This window comes from Lissotriton vulgaris, chromosome 11 (assembly GCF_964263255.1).
Source record: "Lissotriton vulgaris chromosome 11, aLisVul1.2, whole genome shotgun sequence".
Taxonomy (NCBI): domain Eukaryota; kingdom Metazoa; phylum Chordata; class Amphibia; order Caudata; family Salamandridae; genus Lissotriton; species Lissotriton vulgaris.
This window is the reverse complement of record NC_141699.1, coordinates 728,500,302-728,523,421: the sequence shown is the minus strand read 5'-3', so window position 1 is coordinate 728,523,421 and position 23,120 is coordinate 728,500,302. Positions and strand designations below refer to the sequence as shown.

The following is a 23,120-nucleotide window of genomic DNA, read 5'->3' as shown; positions in this document are numbered from 1 at the left end:
ATCAGATGGATCACCTTCTTCCTAACCTGAAGAACACAGAAGATACACCTACCACCTTTCCCCACCAAACCCAAGTATATGGTCTACAGTGTCCCCCAGGGTTCATCCCTCAGCTTCACTCTCCAACACATACATGACCACGCACGCCAACATTGGCAAATTTCATGGTCTCAAGATTATACACTACGCAGATGACACTCAACTCATCCTACCACTCACCGATGACCCGATTACCACCAGGACCAACTTCTACAGATGCATGACCAGCATCGCCAACTGAATGAAGAACAACTGCCTGAGGCTGAACAGCAACAACAGAGAAGTAGTGATCTTTGGCAACAGCAGCAACCCATGGAATGATCCTGGAGGCCATCAGACCTAGGACCCGCACCCACACTCTCTGGTCACCCAGAAGCCTCAGAATCATAATTGACCACAGGAATCTCCTCCGCTTGCATCTTCATGCTGCGCAAGCTATTAAGATGTTCTAATGGCTTGCCCCGCCAAAGAGACACACCGTAACACATGCGTTCATCACAAGCTGGCTGGACTACGGCAACGCTCTCTACATAGGAATCGCCGCACACCTCCTACAGAGACTTCAAACCATACATAACATCGCAGCCAGGCTCCTCCTCGATTTTGCATGACATACCCACATCGCACCCCCACCCAACTCCGCTGACTCCCCGTACAGCAGAGGTGCCAATTCAAGCTGCTTATCACGCAGACAATGCTCTACACAACTAAGGACCCGACTACATCAACCACTGCTTGAACGTACATCAACTATCGAGATTACACTTTGACTCCCTTTCACTGGCCCACACTCCCTGCATCTACCAAAGCAGAAGTGGAAGATGATGCTTCTCCTACATCACTGCTAAGACCTGGAACAGCCTCCCATCACAGCTCCGGACCATCACCTCACCTCCTGAATCCCAAAGGGCCAGCAAGACTTAGCTGGTCGAATGAGCCTGTGAGACCGGCAAGTGCCTGGATCAAGGATGTGGAATTTCTATAGCTCGACTCCCAGAACATATTGTTTAGGGTCAAGGACAACAAGTTTTCATGTTTATTTTGTCCTTGGGACAAGTAGGCCCAACTTCCTGCAGCACAAACCTTTTGGCTGCCAGTTTACAGTACCACAGTAGGGATCAGAGAAGGGCATTGTCTGCAGTTAAGGAAATATTTGTGTCCATATGTTAATGCTGTTTGAACTTGTATTTATGTTTCATTAATTCAAAGCCTTTCTTATTAGGGTGAGTGTTCTAAGGAAATGTCTTAAGTTCAGACTGAACTACCGACAGTGGTTTCAGTGTAAAAATGTGTACACACGTTTGCAAAGTTTAACAATATGAGGGTAAATACAATGCAACCAGAATGCTCTCTAATTAGATGTAATTATCTGCAGAAGCTTGAAAGAAAGATTAATCATCCTTTGCTTTCAGAATAAACATTTCACACAAAAAGATGAAACTTGGAAAAATAACGTTTTGCTGAACTACTGTGAAATTGTTGGTAACATTTCTTTGACGCATCATTTAGCAAAATCTGTTGCTGCATACCAGTACTTCCCAAAAATATTCATAATGGAAAATCAGTGCAGTCAGTATCAACGAAATAATGGGAAAATTAAAATATACAAGCATTGGCAAAGCCAAGAGGTCTGATATTGGTGGTTAGCCTTTTGGTTTTGTCAGTGCATGTCTTGTTTTGATGTGGCTTTTGTAAAACTTTGCGAGAGCTGCAAGGCCCTCACCATATTAATAAACATTGGCAAAAAAGCACAAAATAATTTTCAGTCTAAAAAAGCACACATTGTCACAGTAGCCACTGGTACTGAGTAAAACTACTGTGTGTGCTGATATGCTCCTTGTGAAAGAGCAGTAACCAGTCGATTTAAAAGACAGACAGTGAGAGGGATAGAACATTAATAAAAGCAAAATGTATTGGTTAACTCTAAATCAAACTAGGGCCCCACTTCTTAAATAAAGTCACAAAATTTCACCCATGATGTATGTCCTTGCATTAATGTAAATGTATGGCTTTCATGATGTTACAGAAGTAGGCCAGGAAATTGTTCTCCTAGAAAATATTTGAGAACTACTTTTTAGCATGAGCAAATATGCAGGTGTAGATTTACTCATGCGGAAATCTGTTTAGCGTTTACAAGTTCACTTTTCCTTCAACCACTTTTTCCCCAAGCGTGGAAAATGTTTTACTTCTGCCACTGTCAGGAGTAAATTTCCAACCTTTCTCAGTATCGGAGAAAGATTAGAGAAGAACTGGCAAAAGCCCCTAAAACAAGCAATTTAATAGTTTTGCACAGACTGAAAAAGGAATTCCAACCTGTGAACTATTGTTTAACGCTATCTCCAACCCTAATATGTATATATGTAGAAACATGGCAAAGTAAGGCAAATGCTAGAATTCAAGCCCCACTATAGTATGAGCCAGGCATAATCAGAAAAGATAATACCAGCACTTAAATTAAATGAGATTGCTGCCATAATTTGTCACTGCACTACTTGGCAGGAAAGGACCAAGTGAATTGTTTTACAGGAGATTTATGAAGCAACTTGTCCCATAGACAAGCAGATATTTAATTAAATTCCACACCCCTGCTGGAAAGCCTAGCTGATAAGCTGGGCTTTATAAATCCCGATTGATTGATCCTGGTCACTAGAAAAACAGCAGAAATCTGAGCTGCTGAAAACACATAAAATATGTACGTTAGTAGGTGGGGAGAGATTCACAAGGGCATTCCAGCCCTGGAAGTATTGTTTTCCGCTACTTCCAGCCCTAGTGTGTAGATCTGTGGAAATATGTCAAAATAAATGAATTGCTAGTATTCAAACCCTATTATAGTGTGACCCCTGCCATAATCAGAGAGGCTATTATCAGAGCTTTTATAAGTAGAGATCATTATTATTATTACTGCCATAATTAGTTGCCTCACTACGGGTCACCATAGGGAAACAAAAATGTTTACGACATGTAGATTTATGAAACAACCTGATCCATGGACAGGTAGATATTTTATTTTATTCCAGACCCTTGATCCTAGGATACTTTACTGAAAGATTGCACCAGCGGTCCTACAATGAGAGCTTATCTCAGTACTCTGCAAGTGTTTATAATTTAACAGTGCAGCTACAGACATGATCACCTTATTTCACTCTACCAGGGTCTACTACACATCCACTCTAGTAAATGGCCTGAGGATAAGTTAAATTTAGGCTTCAAGCCTCTTAAAAAAAATTAGTCTACGTTTTTGTACCACATTACGTATACTACCAGGAACCGAACTTCCATTACCCCTCCTTATTACTGATAATGGTAATATGGCATAAGAGTAGAGCCCTGCCATATATTTCACGAGTTTTTAAAGCCAACTGAAATAACGTCCCAGAACAACAATATCGATCTTGGTCTGGTCAGGGAAGGGATAAAAAAAACATAATCTCTAGGAATTAACTCAATTCTTGTAAACTGTTGTTTGAATTCAAGGACTGAAGCGAATAAAATTGAGATAACAGAATGCAAAACTGACTTAGAAGGTGGCCAATGACCACAAGGAGTAATGCCATAGCTCGAGTTATTATAACGGTAAAAACAAAAAAAGTAGCATTAAACAAGAAATGTTTATGCTTCAGGTTCTCTATGGGGGTTATCGAACTGAGATTGGATACTTCTTTAAGTGATAAAACAGCTACAAATAGTTTTGCTAATTTGGAAACCAGATACCGAAATGGGAAAGGCCAGCTAAACAATTCAGCACACCATAAATGGTGTAAATGTGTATTAAGTGCCCTTCTAGACTTTACATTTAAGTAATGCGAAATCTTTAGTTACTGCTCTAATTACCACTTGTAAGAGAGAGTCACCATCAGCTTCAGTTCTTTAGTATTAAAAATGTGGAGTAGATTTCCAAGATGAATGCATACGATGTAACATATAAATGGAATAAGCAAAGTCTACCTTAACTAAGTAACACATTGATAATAAAACTGCTGGAGATGAGGGATACATTTGAAGTCCAAGAGCAAAAGCCAGAAGATCAGCACCTGAAAGCAAATTATAATATATATACACATATCCAATCCAGCAAGTCTATGGTACTTTGCCCTCTAGAACTTGCTATTTGAGATTTTCCTACATGGCATGTAGACAGGAACTTACAGATCGAGGGATGTTAGATAAAAAGTTACATCCGGAAACGTCACAGATGGTATGAGACAAATTGGCAGGTACATGCTGAGTCAATGTACCGGTACTATATCTGAAAAGTTGAGCTACAGGAGGCTGGACGCTGCATGGAGTTTGACAATAAATATGTGGCCTGCCAGTGTTGTGTTAACGGAGCAGGGGGCTCCACACCGGGCCCTCGCAGAAGGCAAGTTCTGGATGGTTGGTCTGAGAGAGAGAGAGAACTCTGCGATGAAGAAACAGGATTGCAAAAGCTGAGAGCTTTGATGGTTTCTTCAGTGTGTCATGAAGCATAAGCATCTTATGATTTCTATGAGGGACGTTTAGGTATATGTGTCTGGCGTGGCCTTCTGTACTCACAGTAGTATGCTGAATCTAAGATCAAGTGGAGCATGGTGAATGCAAGGGATTAAGTAGCACTCAAAACATTACATGCCATACAAAACACATCTGAAGCTTGGGGTGACGCGTATAAACCCATAGCAAAACTTAGTAGCCTTGATGAAACTCAGGAAATCTGCTACAAGTGGATACATACATATCAGACTATCTGTCTCCTGCATCTCCTCTATCAGAAGTTTGCGACTAGTGTTTCGTATAGCTTCAGTGTTAGAACCCTGGGAACACATATGACCAGTTATCTCCATCCTTGCCCCCCTTGCACGTATACACCAACTGCAGCGTGTACATTACACTTTGTTTCCTCCATTGGGTCCCTCGGGTAAACACATCTGTTCTGCTGGTCTATGGTGTACTGCTCACTCCACCTCCACTGACAGTTACCTACACTGATCCACCATCACCCCTACACTGGCAGCTCCACTGTACACCCCCGTACCTCCGCTGTCGTACTCGCTCTCCATTCTCCTCCACGGGGCCTCGCTCCCCCACGATTCTCCCGCTTAGCTAGACCAAGTACAGTTGCTATTAGTTCTAAAAAGAGAAAAGAACCACTTCACGCAAAGCGTTACGTGCTGACGTTAAACGTGTACAATTAACATGCGCCGACCGGCTTCTCTCCAGAGGTTGCGTCGCATACATTGTGACGCAACGTCTTCACGATTTACGGAAACGTTTTGCCTTGTGAGCATGCGCGTTCTGGTGCGATCTCCCTCCGTCTAGTAGTGTTAGTTAGAAGCACAGAGATTAGGAATTACAGTTCCATTCTTGCTTATCGCGAGTTCCGGGCTGCGTATTTGCTTCCAGAAATACATTTAAAAAGACTGAAGATGCATAACGCACGTGGAAGTATTATTGTAAAAATGTTCCGTGTCGCCCTTTAAAACGCAGGAGGTACTGTCACGTGACCAGTACTATGAGAACAAGCACTGGAAAAGCCAACAGGTCTCGCCTCTAGGGCGCTGCAAATGCTGTTGTTTAGCATCAGTAGAAATCAACAAATATATTTTTAATGGTACTTTATTTGTGAGTAGTGATCCAGCGCTCCTACCAAAATTCTGCATAAATGATGTCACCATCTACCACCATACTTACCAATCAATACCAGGCCCATAAAAATAACAGAGCAGCTGAATCATGAGGTGAATGAATCTAATATGTTGTTTAAACTATCTACAATAAACAAGACCAGCTTGTAATTTAGTAAGTTTATTCAAACATATTCATGAAAACCTAGGCTTTGGAACTTTATTAAACAAGTATTCGAAAATGTCATTAAAGAAAGGTTTATTCAGCATTTATAAAGAAAGCTTGATTCAAGAAATATTATTCATTAACAGAAATAAGTGAAAGAGAGCATTTCCAAACCCTAACTAATTCCCTGTCTCTACCCTCATCGCCTGAAAACAAAGTCTTTTAAAGTCTCCTTTCCTTACGTGCGTTCGTCGATCAGCAGAACACGACCCTCTGTAATCAAGAAGCGTAGGCAAAAGTCTGCTCCTTGAGCCAATTCTTATACCCTAAAACTAAGGCTAAACTAACTATTTTCACATTCCAACAGCTGAATTCTGGCTCCCCATTTGCTGAACCACCTCATGCCACAGTAAATTGTGACATCTTCCACCTCAGGTCCGGGCTTTTACACAAAGCCATTGTTCATGCACAGAGTCCTGGCGGCACTTCCTTAGGCTGCTACATTTTGTAGCAAAGATGTTCATGTAGTGCACAAAAATGCCACGACTTACATCCTGGCCTTGAGCCCGTCCGTTCTGAGCTTCCCGTGGCACAATAGCAAACCTCTCCACAGAGTCGCTTTTTGCAGTTCTTTTCAAAAACTTTTCACAATAAAAGTTTATAGGCTTCTCATCTTTTTCAAAATAAGTTTTTCTCTTGTGGCTTTTCATCATCAGGCCTCTTTTTCAGAAAGCCTCAATTTTCTGCGCCACTTTTTCTTGCGTCACTTTTTAAAAATGCATTATTTTTCTGCAGCCAACTCTATGCTTCTTTTGTAAAACTATTATTTAAACAAACACAAAACATCAATTAATTAAAGAATTGACATTTGTTCTGTTACCCACCCCCTTTGCTAAATGTTAACCCATTAATTATGTTACCTAGCAAAAGCACATTTAAGCAGCATATATTACCTTTGATGTACCAATCCGATCTGGAACTGCATTTGTCACAGAAAAGTCAAGACAAAAGCACATTTAAAAGCACATGCTATTATTTTTAACAGCAGCAGTTAGCATACGACAAAGACAATAGACAATAATTATTGTATTATTTATTTTGCATTTTGCACAAATAAGCATAATGTTAGTTCCATATGTTCATGTTGCACATTTATTCTAGGTTGGTTTAATAACATGCAGCAAACATATTAGTTTTATTAAACATTATGGAAGTCTGACTTCACAAGCCTGAACAAAATATTGTTCATTAACCTGCTCCATCAGTAGCAACAAAAATAATTATCTAGCTCTATTTAATCTTCGGTTCTGTAGTATTTATTTATGCATTTCTATTCAGGGCGGACATTATCCAATGGTGCTAGAGTGCTTTACAGTAGACATGATTACAATGATATTTACAGAGGTGTAATGTTAGTTTTTTCCCTTAAAGGACACTCAGTAACGCCCAATCTACAGGTAGGTATATTTTATATTTATTTATATTCTAGGGAGAGCGCCGGGAGACGTCCGCATGGATCGCGGGCTCCTCGCTCTCTGTCGCACCCAAAATGGCCGCCGCGCTCTATGTCATCACGTCGCAGTGTTAAGACTAGAGCGCAACGCTACATATCTCCCTCCTTTATAGATTATACATTTCAACAAAGTTAATGCTCTCAGTCTACCTGCTGGTTGGCTCATTCCCATCTTCCATCTCAAAGTCTCTGTACCTCAACAGTCTTACCACGGTTCTGCCAGCACAGGTGCGTCTCACTGGAGTACTGGAATGGTTCACTGTAACTTCTCTGGGATTTCTTACTCTGGTTCTTTCTGTACTCAGGGGAATTCCTTTTTGAGGTGTTCCACTGGTGCTTCCCGAGAGTTTCATGGTGTTGGGATCGCTCCCCATCTCTACTTCTTCTTCTCTCTCTCTCTCTCTCTCTCCAGGATTTCCTGCATCTCCCTCCACTGTGACAACTTCATTGCGTTGACACAGGGGGTTTTCTGCATGTCCATCTTCTCTTTTATTCCATTGCAATATCTTGTTTCATTTGGACATCCGATCCAGAGACCAAACTTTCCTGTCGCTCAGCAGGGCAGCTCGGGTATAAACCTCTTTCACTTGCAAAGGTGCACTGAACTTGCTGTCGCCTTTCCTTCTCAGTTGGGCTAGTTTGACTCGGACCCACTCTCCTCTCTCTAACTCCGTCTCCTTCACGTTGTGTCTTCTGTTGAAGTGTTCTGTGTATATTCTTTGAGCCTTTTCTAAATTGTGGTGAACTACTCCTGGAGACCCCTTGCTTGTGATGGTGCGCTCTTTCCATGCGACATTGTCCTTAGTGAAGGGGTCTCAACCTCTTAGGATCTGGAAGGGGCTGTACCCCGTGCTGGTCGGGGTGATCCTGTAGGCCCACAATGTGCACTTCAATTCTTTTTCCCAGTCCTTTCCGGCTCCTATTGCAGACTGTACAGAGCCCATGACGACTCTATTGAATCTTTTGGCTAAGCCGTTTCCCGCCGGATGATATATCGATGTGTGTTTGACCTTTATGCCATTCCTTCCTATGTAAATGTTCAATTTTTCCGACGTGAACTGGAGCCCATTGTCGCTTAGTATGAAGCGTAGAATACCTTCCCTGAGGAAGATGGCTGTAAGAGACTTTAATACCTTGTCTGTGTCCATTTCTTCCTATATGTCTATCTCTGGCCACTTGGAATACCTGTCCATGAGCACCACTACATATTTCTGGACTCCATGTGCGTCCAGTACTGGACCTAGAATGTCTATCCATACATCCTCCCATGGGTTGGAGGGGTTGTCAAATTTTCCTAAGGGTGGGCTCATCAGGCTTTGTGGCTTATCCGCTTTTTGGCATTGTTCGCATTCACGCACATGTCTTTCTATCTGGCTGTCCATCGCCGGCCACCAGTACATCTGTTTCACCCTAAGCTTCGTCTTCGCGATGCCCAGAGTAAATGTGGCACCAATGAATTTGGAGGAACTACCTTTTTTCCTCTTCGCAGGAAAATCACTCGGTCACCCACACATAACTCCTCTCTCACTTCAAAGAATTTCCTGTGCTCGGCCTTCACGTGCCTCTTTTCTGGCCATCCTTGTAGTGTGAATTGCTTGACAGCTCTTACGTCAGAGTCGTTCTCGTATGCTTCCTTCCACTCCTGTTCGCTTATCACTTTTTCATGATCCTCCATGAACGCCACTCTGATATCCTCGTCTTCAGAACCGCGTGGAGCTTCCTTCATGGCTGAGGCTCGGCTGAGGTAATCGGCTACTTTGTTTCTAGCTCCAGGTATGTGTTCTACGTCGTACCTGTAGTCCAACAATTTCAGGGTCATCTTAGCAATGCGGGGGTCGCATTCGAATGCCCTGAAGACGTGAGGACTTTGACCAGCGGCTTGTGGTCCGTCCTAAGCCTGAATCTCGTGCCCCATATGAACTGGCGGAACTTCTCCATGGCCCAGACTGTTGCCAACATCTCCTTTCCTAATACGCTGAACTTTTGCTTCATGAGTGACAAAGATCTTGATGCAAAGCTGATAGTGGACATTTCCCCATCTTTCGTCTCTTGCATTAGGACTGCTCCTAGTCCCTTTTCGCTCGCATCCGTCGTTAGTACCGGTCTTGCTTCTTGTCAAACCCACATAGAGGAACTGCTGTGCTGATATCTTCTTTGATCCTCTGGAATTCTTCTTGTGTCTCCTCCGTCCACTCGAAGGCAGTCTTGTCTTGAAGGAGTTGGCGCAAGTGATGTGTCTTGGTGGCGAAATGCTGCACAAATTTACTGTAAAATTCGACCATGACTAGGAAGGACCTGATTTCTTCTTTGTTCCTCGGCGGTGGTGCATCGCATATTGCTTTGACGTTGGTTTGTTTAGGTGTGATGCCTTGGTCACTGATCTCGTGGTCTAAGTATGTGACAGACATCATTCAAAACCGGCACTTGTCCCACTCTGCAGTGAGTCCATTTTGTTCCAAGACATGCAGGACTTTGGACAGCTTCGCATCATGGTCTGCTTTGTTCTTGCCCATTACCAAAATGTCATCCTGGAAGTACTGCACTCCTTCCACTTCCTTGAACACCTTGTGCATAAGCTTCTGAAATATGGCTGCCGCCGACACTAGTCCATGCGGCATTCTGCTACTGATAGCACCCGAATGGGTTATGAACGACGTCAACTTCCGGCATGTGTGGTGTAGGGCTATTTGATGGTAGGCGGAAGTGAGATCAATGGTTGAGAACCATTTTACTCCCTTCGTTTTACCCAGCATCTCGTCTAGTCTTGGTAGTGGGAATTTTTCTACTACTATGTTTTTGTTCAAATCTCTCAGGTCCACACACAGACGAACCTTGCCTTTTGGTTTAATCACTACCACCAAGGTCGATCTTGTGCGTGAATTTAGTCAATTTGCCTCCTAACACTGTGGAAAAGTCTTCCTTCATTTTTGTGACGTCTGGTTGTTGCTCGGGGCTGGTCATCAGAACTTGCGTGGTGCCACCCAGGTTCAACTGTATACCCAAGTCTCCTTGGTCGACCCATCCCAGGACGGAAGGGCCTTTCTCTGCCACGTATAATTTGCACTCTGCTCTCCGCTCTTTAAACTCAAATTTCAGGCTTCGATATCCTACCACAGGAATGGGATCTCCTGTGAACGTGACTGGTCTGATATCTGGGGGTTCCATGTGATGTCCCAGATGACATTTTGAAGTGTTCATCCCAGACCGTCCGTTGTATGATGGTATACGGGGACCCTGCATCTGCTACCATCTTTATCGGTACTCCTCCAATCACCAGGGCACACTGAGGTTTCTTGGAGCGGTTGCAGTTGATCCCCAGTATGTGTTCTTCTATGCATAACACGCTATCTTCATCTTCTTCACCTTCTCCCTCTACCTCTGACTCTTGTGCGACGTACCTGACGGCCTGTCTTTTCTGCTTGCGGGGACACACTTTCTCATAGTGTCCTACAATTCCGCAGAACATGCATTTGGCGCGGAAAGCTGGGCAACGCTTGTCATAGGCCGCATGAGACAGACTGCCGCACCTGTAACACGTTTTCTTGCCTTCGTTGGCCAGTTTCTTCATCGGTGCTGGTCTGGACGTCTATTTGGTTTGTGTCGTTGTGTTCCCTGCTGCTACCTTGCCTCTTTCCCGTGGTTCTGCTTCCGTGACTTTGTTGACCATGGGCCTGGCGGCAGTCTCCCTTTTGCCGCCTCTGCGCATCTTTTTGATAGCTCTGCTTTCTTCACCATGGCTATGACTTCCTTCAGGGTCGCGTCTCCGTTTACCCACAGCTTGTCCTGGATTGCCGAGTTTGAGGTGTGCATGACTATTCGGTCTTTAATGAATTCATTGTGTAAGGTGCCGAACTTACATGTGATTGCAAATTTCTTCAACACAGCTACGTACTCGTCTATGGACTCCCCGACTGCTTGTTTTCTTTGCTGAAAGTTGTACCTGTCGATGGACGTGCACACAGCCGGTCTACAGTGTTTGTTCAGATCTTCGATCGCGTGCTGAAACACGTTGTCATCATCTGCTTCTCGTGGTGTCGGACTAGATTCTGGAACACTCTGATGCCTTCTGGACCTAGGTTATGAAGCAATATCCTCTTCCGTCTTTTGCTGGGAAATGCTTCACCATTCTCCTCTTCTAGAGCCTCTAGATAGTTCATGAAGTATTCCCTCCAGTCCTCCAACTTCATCGAGGGATCACCTGGTTTGGGTAGGAAGGGGATCGGTGTCGTGAGCGAGGATGTTTGTGCACACATTTCTGGTCTTCTCTTGTGTAGCTCTTCCTCCCCTCTGGGACAGCCTGGTGCACTCCGTCCGTGCAGTCATGCTGGGCTCTGTTGCGACACAGATTTGCCCCCTGTGCTGCGTCCTGTTTGCTCCGCCAGAGCCCCAGGATTTCACTCTGTCCCTTAGAACGTGGTAAAGCACGTCTTTGCACCCCGACAATTGTTTCTCTGCCCTGCCCCAGTCCTCTTCTATGTGTGGCAGCATTCACTGCAGTGTTTCTTCCCTTCCACGTCCAGGCGTGAGTGCGAGGGTAGTGTTTGTGTGTTGTTCGAGCCTTCACCCTTGCTCTCACTGTTGGACAGGCCACCCTGTCTATAGTTGGTCTGGACTGCAGCTGCTAAGCTCTGGGCTGTTTCAATGTGCGGCTGGCTGTTTGTGTTTGCAGGCGGTTCCTCTGCCGCGCTCTCCTCCGTGCTCCGTACCTGCCTGCAGCCTGTTTCCACTCCCTGGCTTCTGGTGGTTTCTAGTCAGCTCACTGGCCCTGCGTTCCACGTGGTCTCCGTTTCTTTTCCTGGGTCCCGTCCTCGTCGCCAGTTGTAATATTCGTTTTTTCCCTTAAAGGACACTCAGTGACACCCAATCTGCAGGTAGGTATATTTTATATTTATTTATATTCTAGGGAGAGCGCCGGGAGACGTCCGCATGGATCGCGGGCTCCTCGCTCTCTGTCGCACCCAAAATGGCCGCGGCGCTCTTCGTCATCACGTCGCTGCGTGCGTGAAGACAGGGGCGCGACACTACAAGAGGGTGCAGGATTACTAAATATTAAATAATTACAGAAAATATACAAGAAGTATTTTCAGCAGTGAACAGGTTGTAAGTGCCAGGTGAGTGAACATGGTCTCAAGTGAGAGAAGTATGGCGCCTGCGGAGGACATAATGCCTTGTGATAACTCGGGCCATCTCAACAGCCAGTCCCTCACCAGGGAATCCTTTCCTATGCTGCGTCCCCCCTCCGACTCTACTCAAAGGAATCCTGCTCTCTGTGTTCTTGACTTTGGTGACTTTTGTGCATCCCGCCATTTTTTTGGGAGATGGTCTCCGTCTATACCCACGACCTGGACCCACCATTTTGTCTGACCTTTGTTCCGTTCCTTTTTCCCTCACGACTCCTCCTGATGACCCTTGATTGTTTTTCTCTTTTTGCTGGACTGCAATATATATATATATATATATATATATATATATATATATATATATATATATATATATATATATATATATATATATATATATATATATATATATATATATATATATATATATATATATATATATATATATATATATATATATATATATATATATATATATATATATATATATATATATATATATATATATATATATATATATATATATATATATATATATATATATATATATATATATATAATATAATTGTCCAAGCCTAATTGCTGTTAAAATGTAATCCTGTGTGAATGCTGTTAAAATGTAATCCTGTGTGAATTTACTATTTGTATAGATAGAACTCTAACCACTAGTATATGTAGTAGACCTTTGTACTTACTACCATTCCTATGTTATTTTAGAGTTTATCTGTTTTTATCTCTTACTTGAGTGATTTTACACCTTGTACATTTGCAATTTTTTTCTGTTTGTATCTCTTATGTAACTCATGTGATCCAAAGTCCTTATGTAACGGAACTGAATCTTTTGTAAAGCGCTCTGACACTTTCGGGTAATGTTCGCGCTATATAAAATCGCAATAAAAAAAGAAAGTAGCTGCAATGTCTTAGATTAAATGTCGTTGAATGAGGAGTGCTTTCAGTTCAGTTTTGAAGGTTGTCAGCGAGGTGTTAGTGCTGTGGTTCCCAAAGTGTGCGCCGCGGCGCCCTGTTGCGCCGTGATTAGAAGCCAGGGGCGCCGCGGCGCGGCGCAGGATTTGGGTCGTTGAAAATGCAGCCGCATTTCCTCCCCCTCCTTTGTGCTGCCAGGTCACTCTGCATCTCAATTACTGATTGATGGAGAAAGCCTTTAGCTCTCACACGTGGCAGACATTGCCCCAGGGCACGCATCTCCCGGTGTTTTCTTCTCGCTCCTATCTAGACTGTTTCTCTGAGCCCGGTGCAGCAGCCTGTCCTGTTTCTCTGAGCCCCTATGTAGCTGACTGTCCTGCTTCTGGGACCCTGTGGAGCAGCCTGTTCTTTTCTGTACCCCGGTGGAGTAGCCTGTCCTTTTCTGTGAGCCCGATTGCGCTGCCTGTCCTGTTTCTCTGCCCCCAGTGCAGTTCTTTCAGCAGGGGCGTAGGAGACACTAAATTTCTGGGGGGTACAGGGACAACCTTGTGGTCTTTCCAGTGACCCTATAGAAATCGCCTGTTGCATGAGACCGTACGCCCATTTATATGATCAGATAGTTTTAAAGTGAAACATTGAGAAAGGCACGCATGTTGTCACAGTTTGTAAGCATTCTTTATTGTTATTTGTATTCACAAAGTAATTAGACAAATGTGGAAAAATCATGTATAGTTTTTATAGTGCTACTCATAGTTCACTCAGTTCTATGATCTGCAAGGTACACGTTCTTTGAAGCAGGTACATTAACCCTCCGCCCTACTTTACGATGAGCCAAAACTTCCACTAGACACAATTTTGAACTCTTCTTGTCACTCTGTGAGTCTCTGAGGCTGCTGTTGCCCTATTTTTCTGCAAGCAGAGCCTGTCTTGTCTGAATGCGCCGGGTCCACAGTAAGCATTGGGTGGGTGGGTGCAGGGTCAAGAGCCTGGTGGAAAGTGTTGGGTGGGTGGGTGCAGGGTCAGGGGCCTGGTGGAGACCGTTGGGTGGGTGCAGGGTCAGGGGCCTGGTGGAGAGGGTTGGGTGTGTTAAAAAGGGTTTCAAAGACAACCAGTAACCAAAGACCCTTTTATGTTGCCCGGCGGTATCGCCTCTATGACCCACCAATGTTAATCAATGAAGAAGCAGGCGCTGGAGACTGGAAGGCAGGAAACGAGGATTTTATTCTCTCCGGAGGAGAACACATCAATTCAGACAGCAAGTATCGTCACGAGGTGCTCTAACCACATCTCTGAGGCCTGGCCTCTTATACTAGGTTTTATGACCTTTATTGCACGTAACACATTCTCGCAACATTTTGACATTTGAAAGAACATCCTCGGAATCTCCCCTTCAGGCCCGTTCCCACATACATTTACAGTTGAATTCCCCACCCCGGTCACAACAGGTGATGGTTGTCGCGCAGCAGGGCATTCAGCCGATTCACGGAATGCATGGGGTTGATCGGATCTCATAGGGTGGGGGCTTTGATCGGCTCGAGGGTCTTTTGATGGGGAGAGGAAGCTTCCTACTGTACGGGGTAATAAACAGTATCCGCAGGGCCAGGTGGCGGCCTGGGAACAAGGAAGACAAACGGGGACACAGGAAAAGGGGTTTGCATCAAAAGGGTCTGAGACCAATGAAAGGAATGAAGGGAGGTGTCGCGCTGGGAACAGGATGGGATTCTGCGGTGAAGCTGCGCTGAAGAGGGGTTTATGACCCAAGGCATGAGAGAGCGGGGGTTGTCAGCGTGCGGGGGGGGATGCTTGCGAGGTTAAGAGAGAGAGAGAGACGCGCTGGCTATCAGCGAGGGGCAGGGAGGCCATGGTGCTCAAAATGGCTGCCGCTTACGCGCACGAATGGGCTCGAAAGAGGCAAGATGGCGTGGATAATGTTCACCAAACTGTATTAATTTTCCACAGTCCTCCCTTTAACATTTCCAAGACATCTTGCTGGCCTATTTCCTATCTATACCTATTGCAGCGGTCATAAGTAAGGGAGAGGGGACTTAGGCAATAGAACTGTACATAAACATCACATTATAAACATCATATTGAAAAATCTCATCATCTAGTAGGCGGGTTCATCGTTAAGTTGGTCGCAGAAAAAGTCATCGTAATGCAATATCAGACTAGAATTACGTAGCGAGGGCGTTGGGTACAGATCATAGATACTTATAGTCATTCGGAATAGGAGCTGGTAAGTTATCATATAAGTAAGTCCTTTTTGTATTCGGCGGGAGCATAGTTAGTCCAATGGTGATTGGGAGAGAAAGGAGATATAGTAAAAAAATATCAGAGTTCTCGGTGTCTTTGTCGTCTTCTGTTGGCACTGTTAAGCACCTGGATTACAATTCGTTCTGTCAACAGAAATGTTCATGTGGATTGAGTCGTTGGGGGTCTGCGGGTAGGGGTACATTTTGTTTGGTTTCGTCAGACCTCATAGGAGAAATGCGTTACGGTTTTGGAGCAGGTGCATTTTCTTCCGTAACGCAGAGCATAGGATTGTGATGAAAAGTGCAATTGTCCTTGAGTTGTGGGATCTGTTTGTTTCTTGAGTCTCTGTGGTGGGTATTTCCTGTTGCTTCCATCATCATCGAGGCGTTCAGCAGCGGGTAGAACCACATACTTCGTTCATCTTCTCTTTAGGGGCGACCCTTGGTGGAGTTCTAGGTCACCGTTCTGAGATTAACATAGTTCGTGGTCTACTTAGTCGGAGCTCCCTCCCTTTTGACGCAGGGAATACCCTTCTCTGGGTAGCTCAGTAGGATTTTGGAGGAACTTGGAAGTTCAGGTGGAAAGGTGTGGGTGTGAACAGTCCTTATGGTAGGTCGGAGGAGGAGGGGATGGAGCAGGGCCAAGTCGGGAACAGATCAGGGGGACGGAGAATTTGAGACAGGCGGGTCCATAACCAGGTTCAGAGAGCGGGGACCTTTTGGCACACGTCGATCATAGAGCAGGGGCTTCAGGTCAGCCCTTTCCTTAGTTTTGTCTGAAACAGTGCCTCATCCTGCGACTCCTTACTGCTGTGGTCTCGCCTCGGCCTCCGTCGCTGAGGTTCCACGATCCGCAGTCAGGCCGCGTGCTCCCACATCCGGTCTCTTTCTCCTCCGACAGGGATACCCTTAAATGAGTTTTGAAAAGACAGTCTTTAGAGATTTTGCAGAAGAAGGTAATTACATAAATCTATTTCTCTCCCAACACCAAGCAACTGGGGTAAACACTCGCTACATTTGAGATTTTGCAGCCAACGTATAAACAATTGATGATGGGTTTGCTGGATTCCTTACAACTTTCCTTTGTGGCTAATTCTTTGGCGTTTTGTTGGTTATTACATTCATTTGTAATAGGTACGAGGTCTGGTACCCATTCATTGCATTCGTCTATTACAGTAGATGTCAGTTCTTCTGGTTGAGACCCATTTCCCTAGTACGAGTCTTGCAAGGCTAGGCTGGTCTTCAGGGCTTTGTATTTTACGAAAAAGTGCAACGTGCTATTCACCATAGTCTGATAGGCATCCTTCTGAGGGATGAACATAGGCTAAACGACTCTTCATTACATCAAAACATCCTATTTTCAACAAGGTTTACTGCAACAAGTTCTTTCGGTTTTCGATCTAATTTTAACTTTGCACACATCTTTCTAACTTTCTATATAAATTCTCGCAACCTGGTTACTACAAAAACTCGGGGGGGCTTGCGATAATTATTAAACTTATCCTTGGGGTGGGTGGGATCTTATGGAAAGCAATTAGGAACACAGCGAATTGGAGCAAGGGGCGTTTTTCAGGTTCTCGTTCAGGGCAGCTGATACCAAACTGGGGGCATTTTGGGAAGACGGGGGTGTCTCGATCATTTCTTACTGCTTGGGGTATGGAGACAATTTGGAATGGGGATGGTCGCATTACCACAGACATATTTTATCATAGAAGCCACTGACAAATAGTTCCCTGACTGTGGGTCAAATTTAGGGAACCTTAGTCGTCTTACCTGTCCCTTTCCTTTTGGCCAATTTAAATTTCATCCATATTTAGCAGAAAAGGAGAGGTAGTAACGTGGTACCGATACAATTTTATTTAGGACGAATTTGTGCAAATACTTGTGGTATTTGGGGCCAATCAGGAGGTGCACCAGGTTCGCCAATTAGGTGCCAGTCGCTAGGAAGAGGGAAAGTGTGGAGGGGTGAAAGAGAGAGAGAGAGAGAGAGAAAGAGAGAGAGAGAGAGAGAGAGAGAGAGAGAGAGAGAGAGAGAGAGAGAGAGAGAGAAACAATAGGCCAAACAGTACACGTGACATGGAGAATGACCGTGTATTGTTTGGGCTATTCAGTGCGTTACCCAACGTTAGACGTTTCGGGTCTGTGTTAGGATGTAGAAAGCATGCAGTTTTGGGACGGAAGAGCATTAGGTCAGGTACAAAAAGGTCGTGCATTGGGTAGGGCGTCTTTTTGTGTCGTCTTGCAGCGTTAGTCCGTTTTCATGCATCGGGCGTGACGTGGCTCCAGATCCCTTACGATACTCTAATCGGGATTCTAATGTAACCTGCAGAGGGAAAAAGGAGGGAAAGGGGGAGGTGGGGGGACAACATTCGAACACATCAAATGTACGGGCACGAAAGTCCTTTACTTACCGCATACTCATACTTATCTCTTCGGGATATAATCCCTAGGGTCTTGGTTTCTGAAGTCAAGGGGGCGGGCAATGTGATAGGTGGTTCATGGGGGGGGTTCGAGGATGGCATTATGGATTGTGTGTAGGGAAACGCTAAAAAGAGGAATCAGAGGTGCCTAGCGCGAGGTACCCGGTTTTGTAGATGTATCTGGCCATCGGGATCCTTAAATCATTCCCAAAGCTGTGATGTTCTAAGGCATATCAGTTCTTCGGTCAACCCTGTACCTTAGTACCTTCGACCACCATATCTTTATAACATTTTATCAATCACACCGCTTTACTTTACCCATTCTCAGAAGTCGAGGTCCTTCTTCATACGTTAGTTCCTGAGCTTAGTCGCATATTTTGGAGGCAGCGTATCATACCTTTGATTCGATCATCAATCCAGGGCCGAACAACCATTTCTCAGATAACCTTAAAAAAAGAGCAGAACGGTTGCGCACAGAAAAAACCCTCCCACCAATTCCCACATTTACAAAAGTATGTGATGCCTATTCATAGTTTGGAAAACCTTTATTTGCATAATCGTTCAGTACGTAAAATGTGAGAGTGCGATCATATTCTGGCCGGACATGTCGATGATGGAAGCACATACAGTAGGGGGGGTTATTTTTCGGCACAAGAACATGTTAGAAAGGCCTAATTAATTATTTGCAAGTAACTAAAAACGTTTCATTGCGTGATGAGGGATCAGGGGTATTTCAGTTCATAAATGGGAACACAGTCAAGCTCATCGTAATCACATTTCCTAGATGCATACCATGGGTGTGTATCATAAGCGACGTTATGTACCAGTTACAATAAATATCAAAATAAATCGTTCATTGAAATCAACATTTTTTTTTTTTACGGGACCCCTTTCAAATGTTCGTCAAGTGAACCCTCCTTCCTTTTTCATCAAGTGCGCAAAGGTTCGTATATAAATCTTAGTACACCAAGTTTCATTAGCTAAGGAACACCACGAGGCATCTGTTAGTTCCTATTGATTCCGGCGCCATTTTGGGCGAGGCCGGTTTAGTCCGGAAGTAGCATCAGGGGCAAAAATGTCCCCGACGATTGGCGGTTGGACCAGGGTCCCTTTCGGCAGTTCAAAAAACTGTGCTAACAGAGGGGCTGGTGGTGTGGACCGTCAATCAAGAGAGGGAGGGGGTAGAGTCTTTCTTACCGGGTCATGTTGATGTTCAGCCGGAACTTACTCGAGTTCGTTAGCCCATAATGTTCCTGGGTGGTTCAGACGGAAGCTGATGCAGACACGAGAGCACCGCCATCTTGTTGCTGTGCCGTGGTTATTTCATTTGTGATCAATGCAGCTGTTCCCCACCGGAAGTCTGAAGGGGCTGAGGGCTCTTGGGACTTTGGTAGAATCTTCAAAGTCGAGGGGATGTTTGTCGATGGTGGGGGCTTGCGCCCAGGTGGGCAAATGCCCGAGTTGCAATTTTGGACAAAGTTACTCCAGAGGCCTAGACCCGCCTTCCGAGGGCCCAGACGCCATTTTGAGACCCTGCGGCAGCCGCCCTCCGTCGTATCTTTCAGGAGTGGAAGAAACTTCTTGTGGCGACAAAGACAGGACATCATGCTGTTGGAGCAGGACATTTTGGTTCGGGGCGCCAGGGTGCAGCAGTGGAGCCTTCATCTGGGGAGGTGAGGGAGGCTCGTCCGTGCCGCCTCCCTCTCCCGGCGCATCCCACGCCGTCCCTTCGAATCAGGGGTGCACATGATGACCACCCTACACCCCTGACTCCGACTCTTGGGGGACCGTTGTACGTCCGGTGCTATTCAAATATACCAGTCGGGCATTGTATGTCCTGTGCTGTGCAAATATACCAGTCGGGCATTGTATGTCCTGTGCTGCGCAGGTATATGGCCGTCGTCCGGCTGGAGGACATCGGCGCCGGGCCAGGGCAGGGAAGCCTCCTACCTGCGGAGGCAGGAGAGGCTTGTCCGTGTCGCCTCTCCCTCCCTGCCCACCCTGCATCCGTTCGATGGAGGAATTCGTGATGGCCGGACCAGGAGATACAAGGGAGGGGGTCATTTGCATCCGCCCCCTCCCTACTCGTGGCCCGGGGGACGCCATCCCTGGAAGGGTAGTATGGGAAGACCATTTCATTGCCTGCTTTGTGGAGCCTCCGGTACCTTCTCGCCGGCGATCTCTTTTGGTCCATGGCTACTGACAGGCCCCGCCCCACACGTGCTATGTGTTTCGGGTGGGCGGGACCATCGAACTGTTACATTTCGAGGACTTCCGGAGTGAGCATAATATGTTTTATATTTCTCCTATTAGTACAGTTTGTTTTAGAGAGTGTTCTACTAGTTATTCTATTTACCGTTGGTTGCGTGTTTTCTTTACCGTAATTAAATCCTAAGTTATATAATAGACGTTTGGCTTCCTTGAGTCCTTTCTCTAACGGGGGTTGTTTACACTGGCCTGTAATTGTGTTTGTTTTTCAGAGTGGGGGAGCAACAGAGAGCAATCAGTCCCAGAACTCTAACATGTCGTTAAAATTGGTCTGACGAAATCTGTGCCATCGAGCATAATCAAACGGGGTGGTTCTATCTGTCCTGTCTGCACTAGTCTGATTGGTTTTTATCTCGCGCCTTTTCCCTTTCTGTCGGCCTGTTCTTTCTGTCGACCCTCCGTTCTTACCTATGCTCTGCAGAGTCGGGCATTGGGCTTTCCAGTGCCCGAGACATTTACAGAAAGCACATTGGTTTTGTTTTAAATCTGCTCGTCCTGTGCATAGTGTCGGGGGATTACCTTCGGGTCGTTGTGTCCCGGGGTTGACTTGTCGGCACATCCCTTTACGCCGTTCCCTTTTCATGTCTACTCCTCGGAACTGTGCCATCGCTGGCCCTTCCCTTTGCCTACTAGACGTTTGGAGGGTTGTCCGTCGTGTCCCTTCACCTTTTCTGAATTCGTCGCCTTCCCTTCGTCGCGTGGCTTCATTGCGCCACATACCGAGACTATCGAGCATAATAGGTGTTGTTTCATTCCTACGAAGGGCTATTTCTACCGTTTCTATTTTGTCAAGATCGAAGGATCCTCTCAGTGGCCACTGACTTTCTCGATCCTTTTTCGTATATTTATGCCACAGCTCACTATAGGCTATAGCGATCAATCCATGCTTCATGAACATGTCCTTATTAGGGGTGCCTTCCAGCGGAGCCGGATGGTTCATCTCTAATAAGCGGTCCGGGCTAAACAGGCTACTAACCAGTGGGGAGAAGACAGGCATGACGGATCACAATGGGATAATAGTCAGCACTACCTATCTTATCACTGCGTGCAAAGACTAGACAGAATATTTCTATTCTACGTTGTTTGCACGTAGTGAATACCTCATGAACCAATCTTGAGCAATCAATGTTAGGTCAAAAATAAAAAATCAATATGGTCAATGGGGAGAATAAGTAGGCTCGCAAAGGTTCGCGTCACCTACCCTTTCACTATCTGCAAAGAGGGGACCTATTCTTCCCTGTTTGCAGACAGAGAATCTCCAGAAAACAATCTATAACAGTTAATCAATGGGGGGGGGGGGGGGCAATTGTTCAGTGGGGGAGAAAGATAGGTCCGACGGGTGCGTACCTATCCTTCGCTGTTTATAAAGGGAGAGCCTGTTGTTTCTCCGTTTGCAGACAGTGAATCTCCAAATAAATTAACAAAAAGTAATACTAGTATTTTCTCATCAATTATCAATCACTTTCAATTATCAATCACTTTCGCAATTCGTCGTGTTTACACGACCTTACCCGGACCGCATGGACAGTTTCTTGTCTTCCGAATCCAGCGCCCGATCGTCCTCTTCTCTTCGTACTTCTCGTGGCACTCCTGATGGTTCCCAGTCAGGACCGCAGATCACTCGAGAGAGGTCTGTTCGGAACCAGTGAAGTTCGGATGATCGGCTGTCAGACGAGGGTCTATCGGACAGGGTACCTTCCGATCGTTGCAGTCGTTCACTCTGTCGTCAGGACCTCTCCCACTGGATCCACGAGTCGCTGATGGGCCCCACGTTTGGGACGCCAATTGTTAAAAAGGGTTTCAAAGACAACCAGTAACCAAAGACCCTTTTATGTTGCCCGGCGGTATCGCCTCTATGACCCACCAATGTTAATCAATGAAGAAGCAGGCGCTGGAGACTGGAAGGCAGGAAACGAGGATTTTATTCTCTCCGGAGGAGAACACATCAATTCAGACAGCAAGTATCGTCACGAGGTGCTCTAACCACATCTCTGAGGCCTGGCCTCTCATACTAGGTTTTATGACCTTTATTGCACGTAACACATTCTCGCAACATTTTGACATTTGAAAGAACATCCTCGGAATCTCCCCTTCAGGCCCGTTCCCACATACATTTACAGTTGAATTCCCCACCCCGGTCACAACAGGTGATGGTTGTCGCGCAGCAGGGCATTCCGCCGATTCACGGAATGCATGGGGTTGATCGGATCTCATAGGGTGGGGGCTTTGATCGGCTCGAGGGTCTTTTGATGGGGAGGGGAAGCTTCCTACTGTACGGGGTAATAAACAGTATCCGCAGGGCCAGGTGGCGGCCTGGGAACAAGGAAGAAAAACGGGGACACAGGAAAAGGGGTTTGCATCAAAAGGGTCTGAGACCAATGAAAGGAATGAAGGGAGGTGTCGCGCTGGGAACAGGATGGGATTCTGCGGTGAAGCTGCGCTGAAGAGGGGTTTATGACCCAAGGCATGAGAGAGCGGGGGTTGTCAGCGTGCGGGGGGGGATGCTTGCGAGGTTAAGAGAGAGAGAGAGACGCGCTGGCTATCAGCGAGGGGCAGGGAGGCCATGGTGCTCAAAATGGCTGCCGCTTACGCGCACGAATGGGCTCGAAAGAGGCAAGATGGCGTGGATAATGTTCACCAAACTGTATTAATTTTCCACAGGTGGGTGGGTGCAGGGTCAGGGGCCTGGTGGAGACCGTTGGGTGGGTGGGTGCAGGGTCAGGGGCCTGCTGGAGAGCTTTGGATGGGTGCAGGGATGGGGGCCTGGTGGAGACCGTTGGGTGGGTGGCTTCAGGGTCAGGTGTCTGGGGGCAGGAGC

At 45.7% G+C, this 23,120-nt stretch overlaps 1 protein-coding gene across 4 annotated transcripts in view; it reads right to left on the bottom strand.

Annotated features, from left to right (window-relative positions):
• Positions 1 to 5,222, bottom strand: part of IWS1 (interacts with SUPT6H, CTD assembly factor 1) — a 273,237-nt gene extending 268,015 nt beyond the window's left edge. For all 4 annotated transcript variants that reach the window (XM_086943814.1, XM_086943815.1, XM_086943816.1 and 1 more), the window contains exon 1: positions 5,051 to 5,222. In XM_086943814.1, coding sequence (XP_086799940.1) covers positions 5,051 to 5,075 — 25 coding nt within the window. In that variant the 5' untranslated portion in view covers positions 5,076 to 5,222. The remainder of the gene's footprint in view (positions 1 to 5,050) is intronic.
• Positions 5,223 to 23,120: the final 17,898 nt, after the last annotated feature.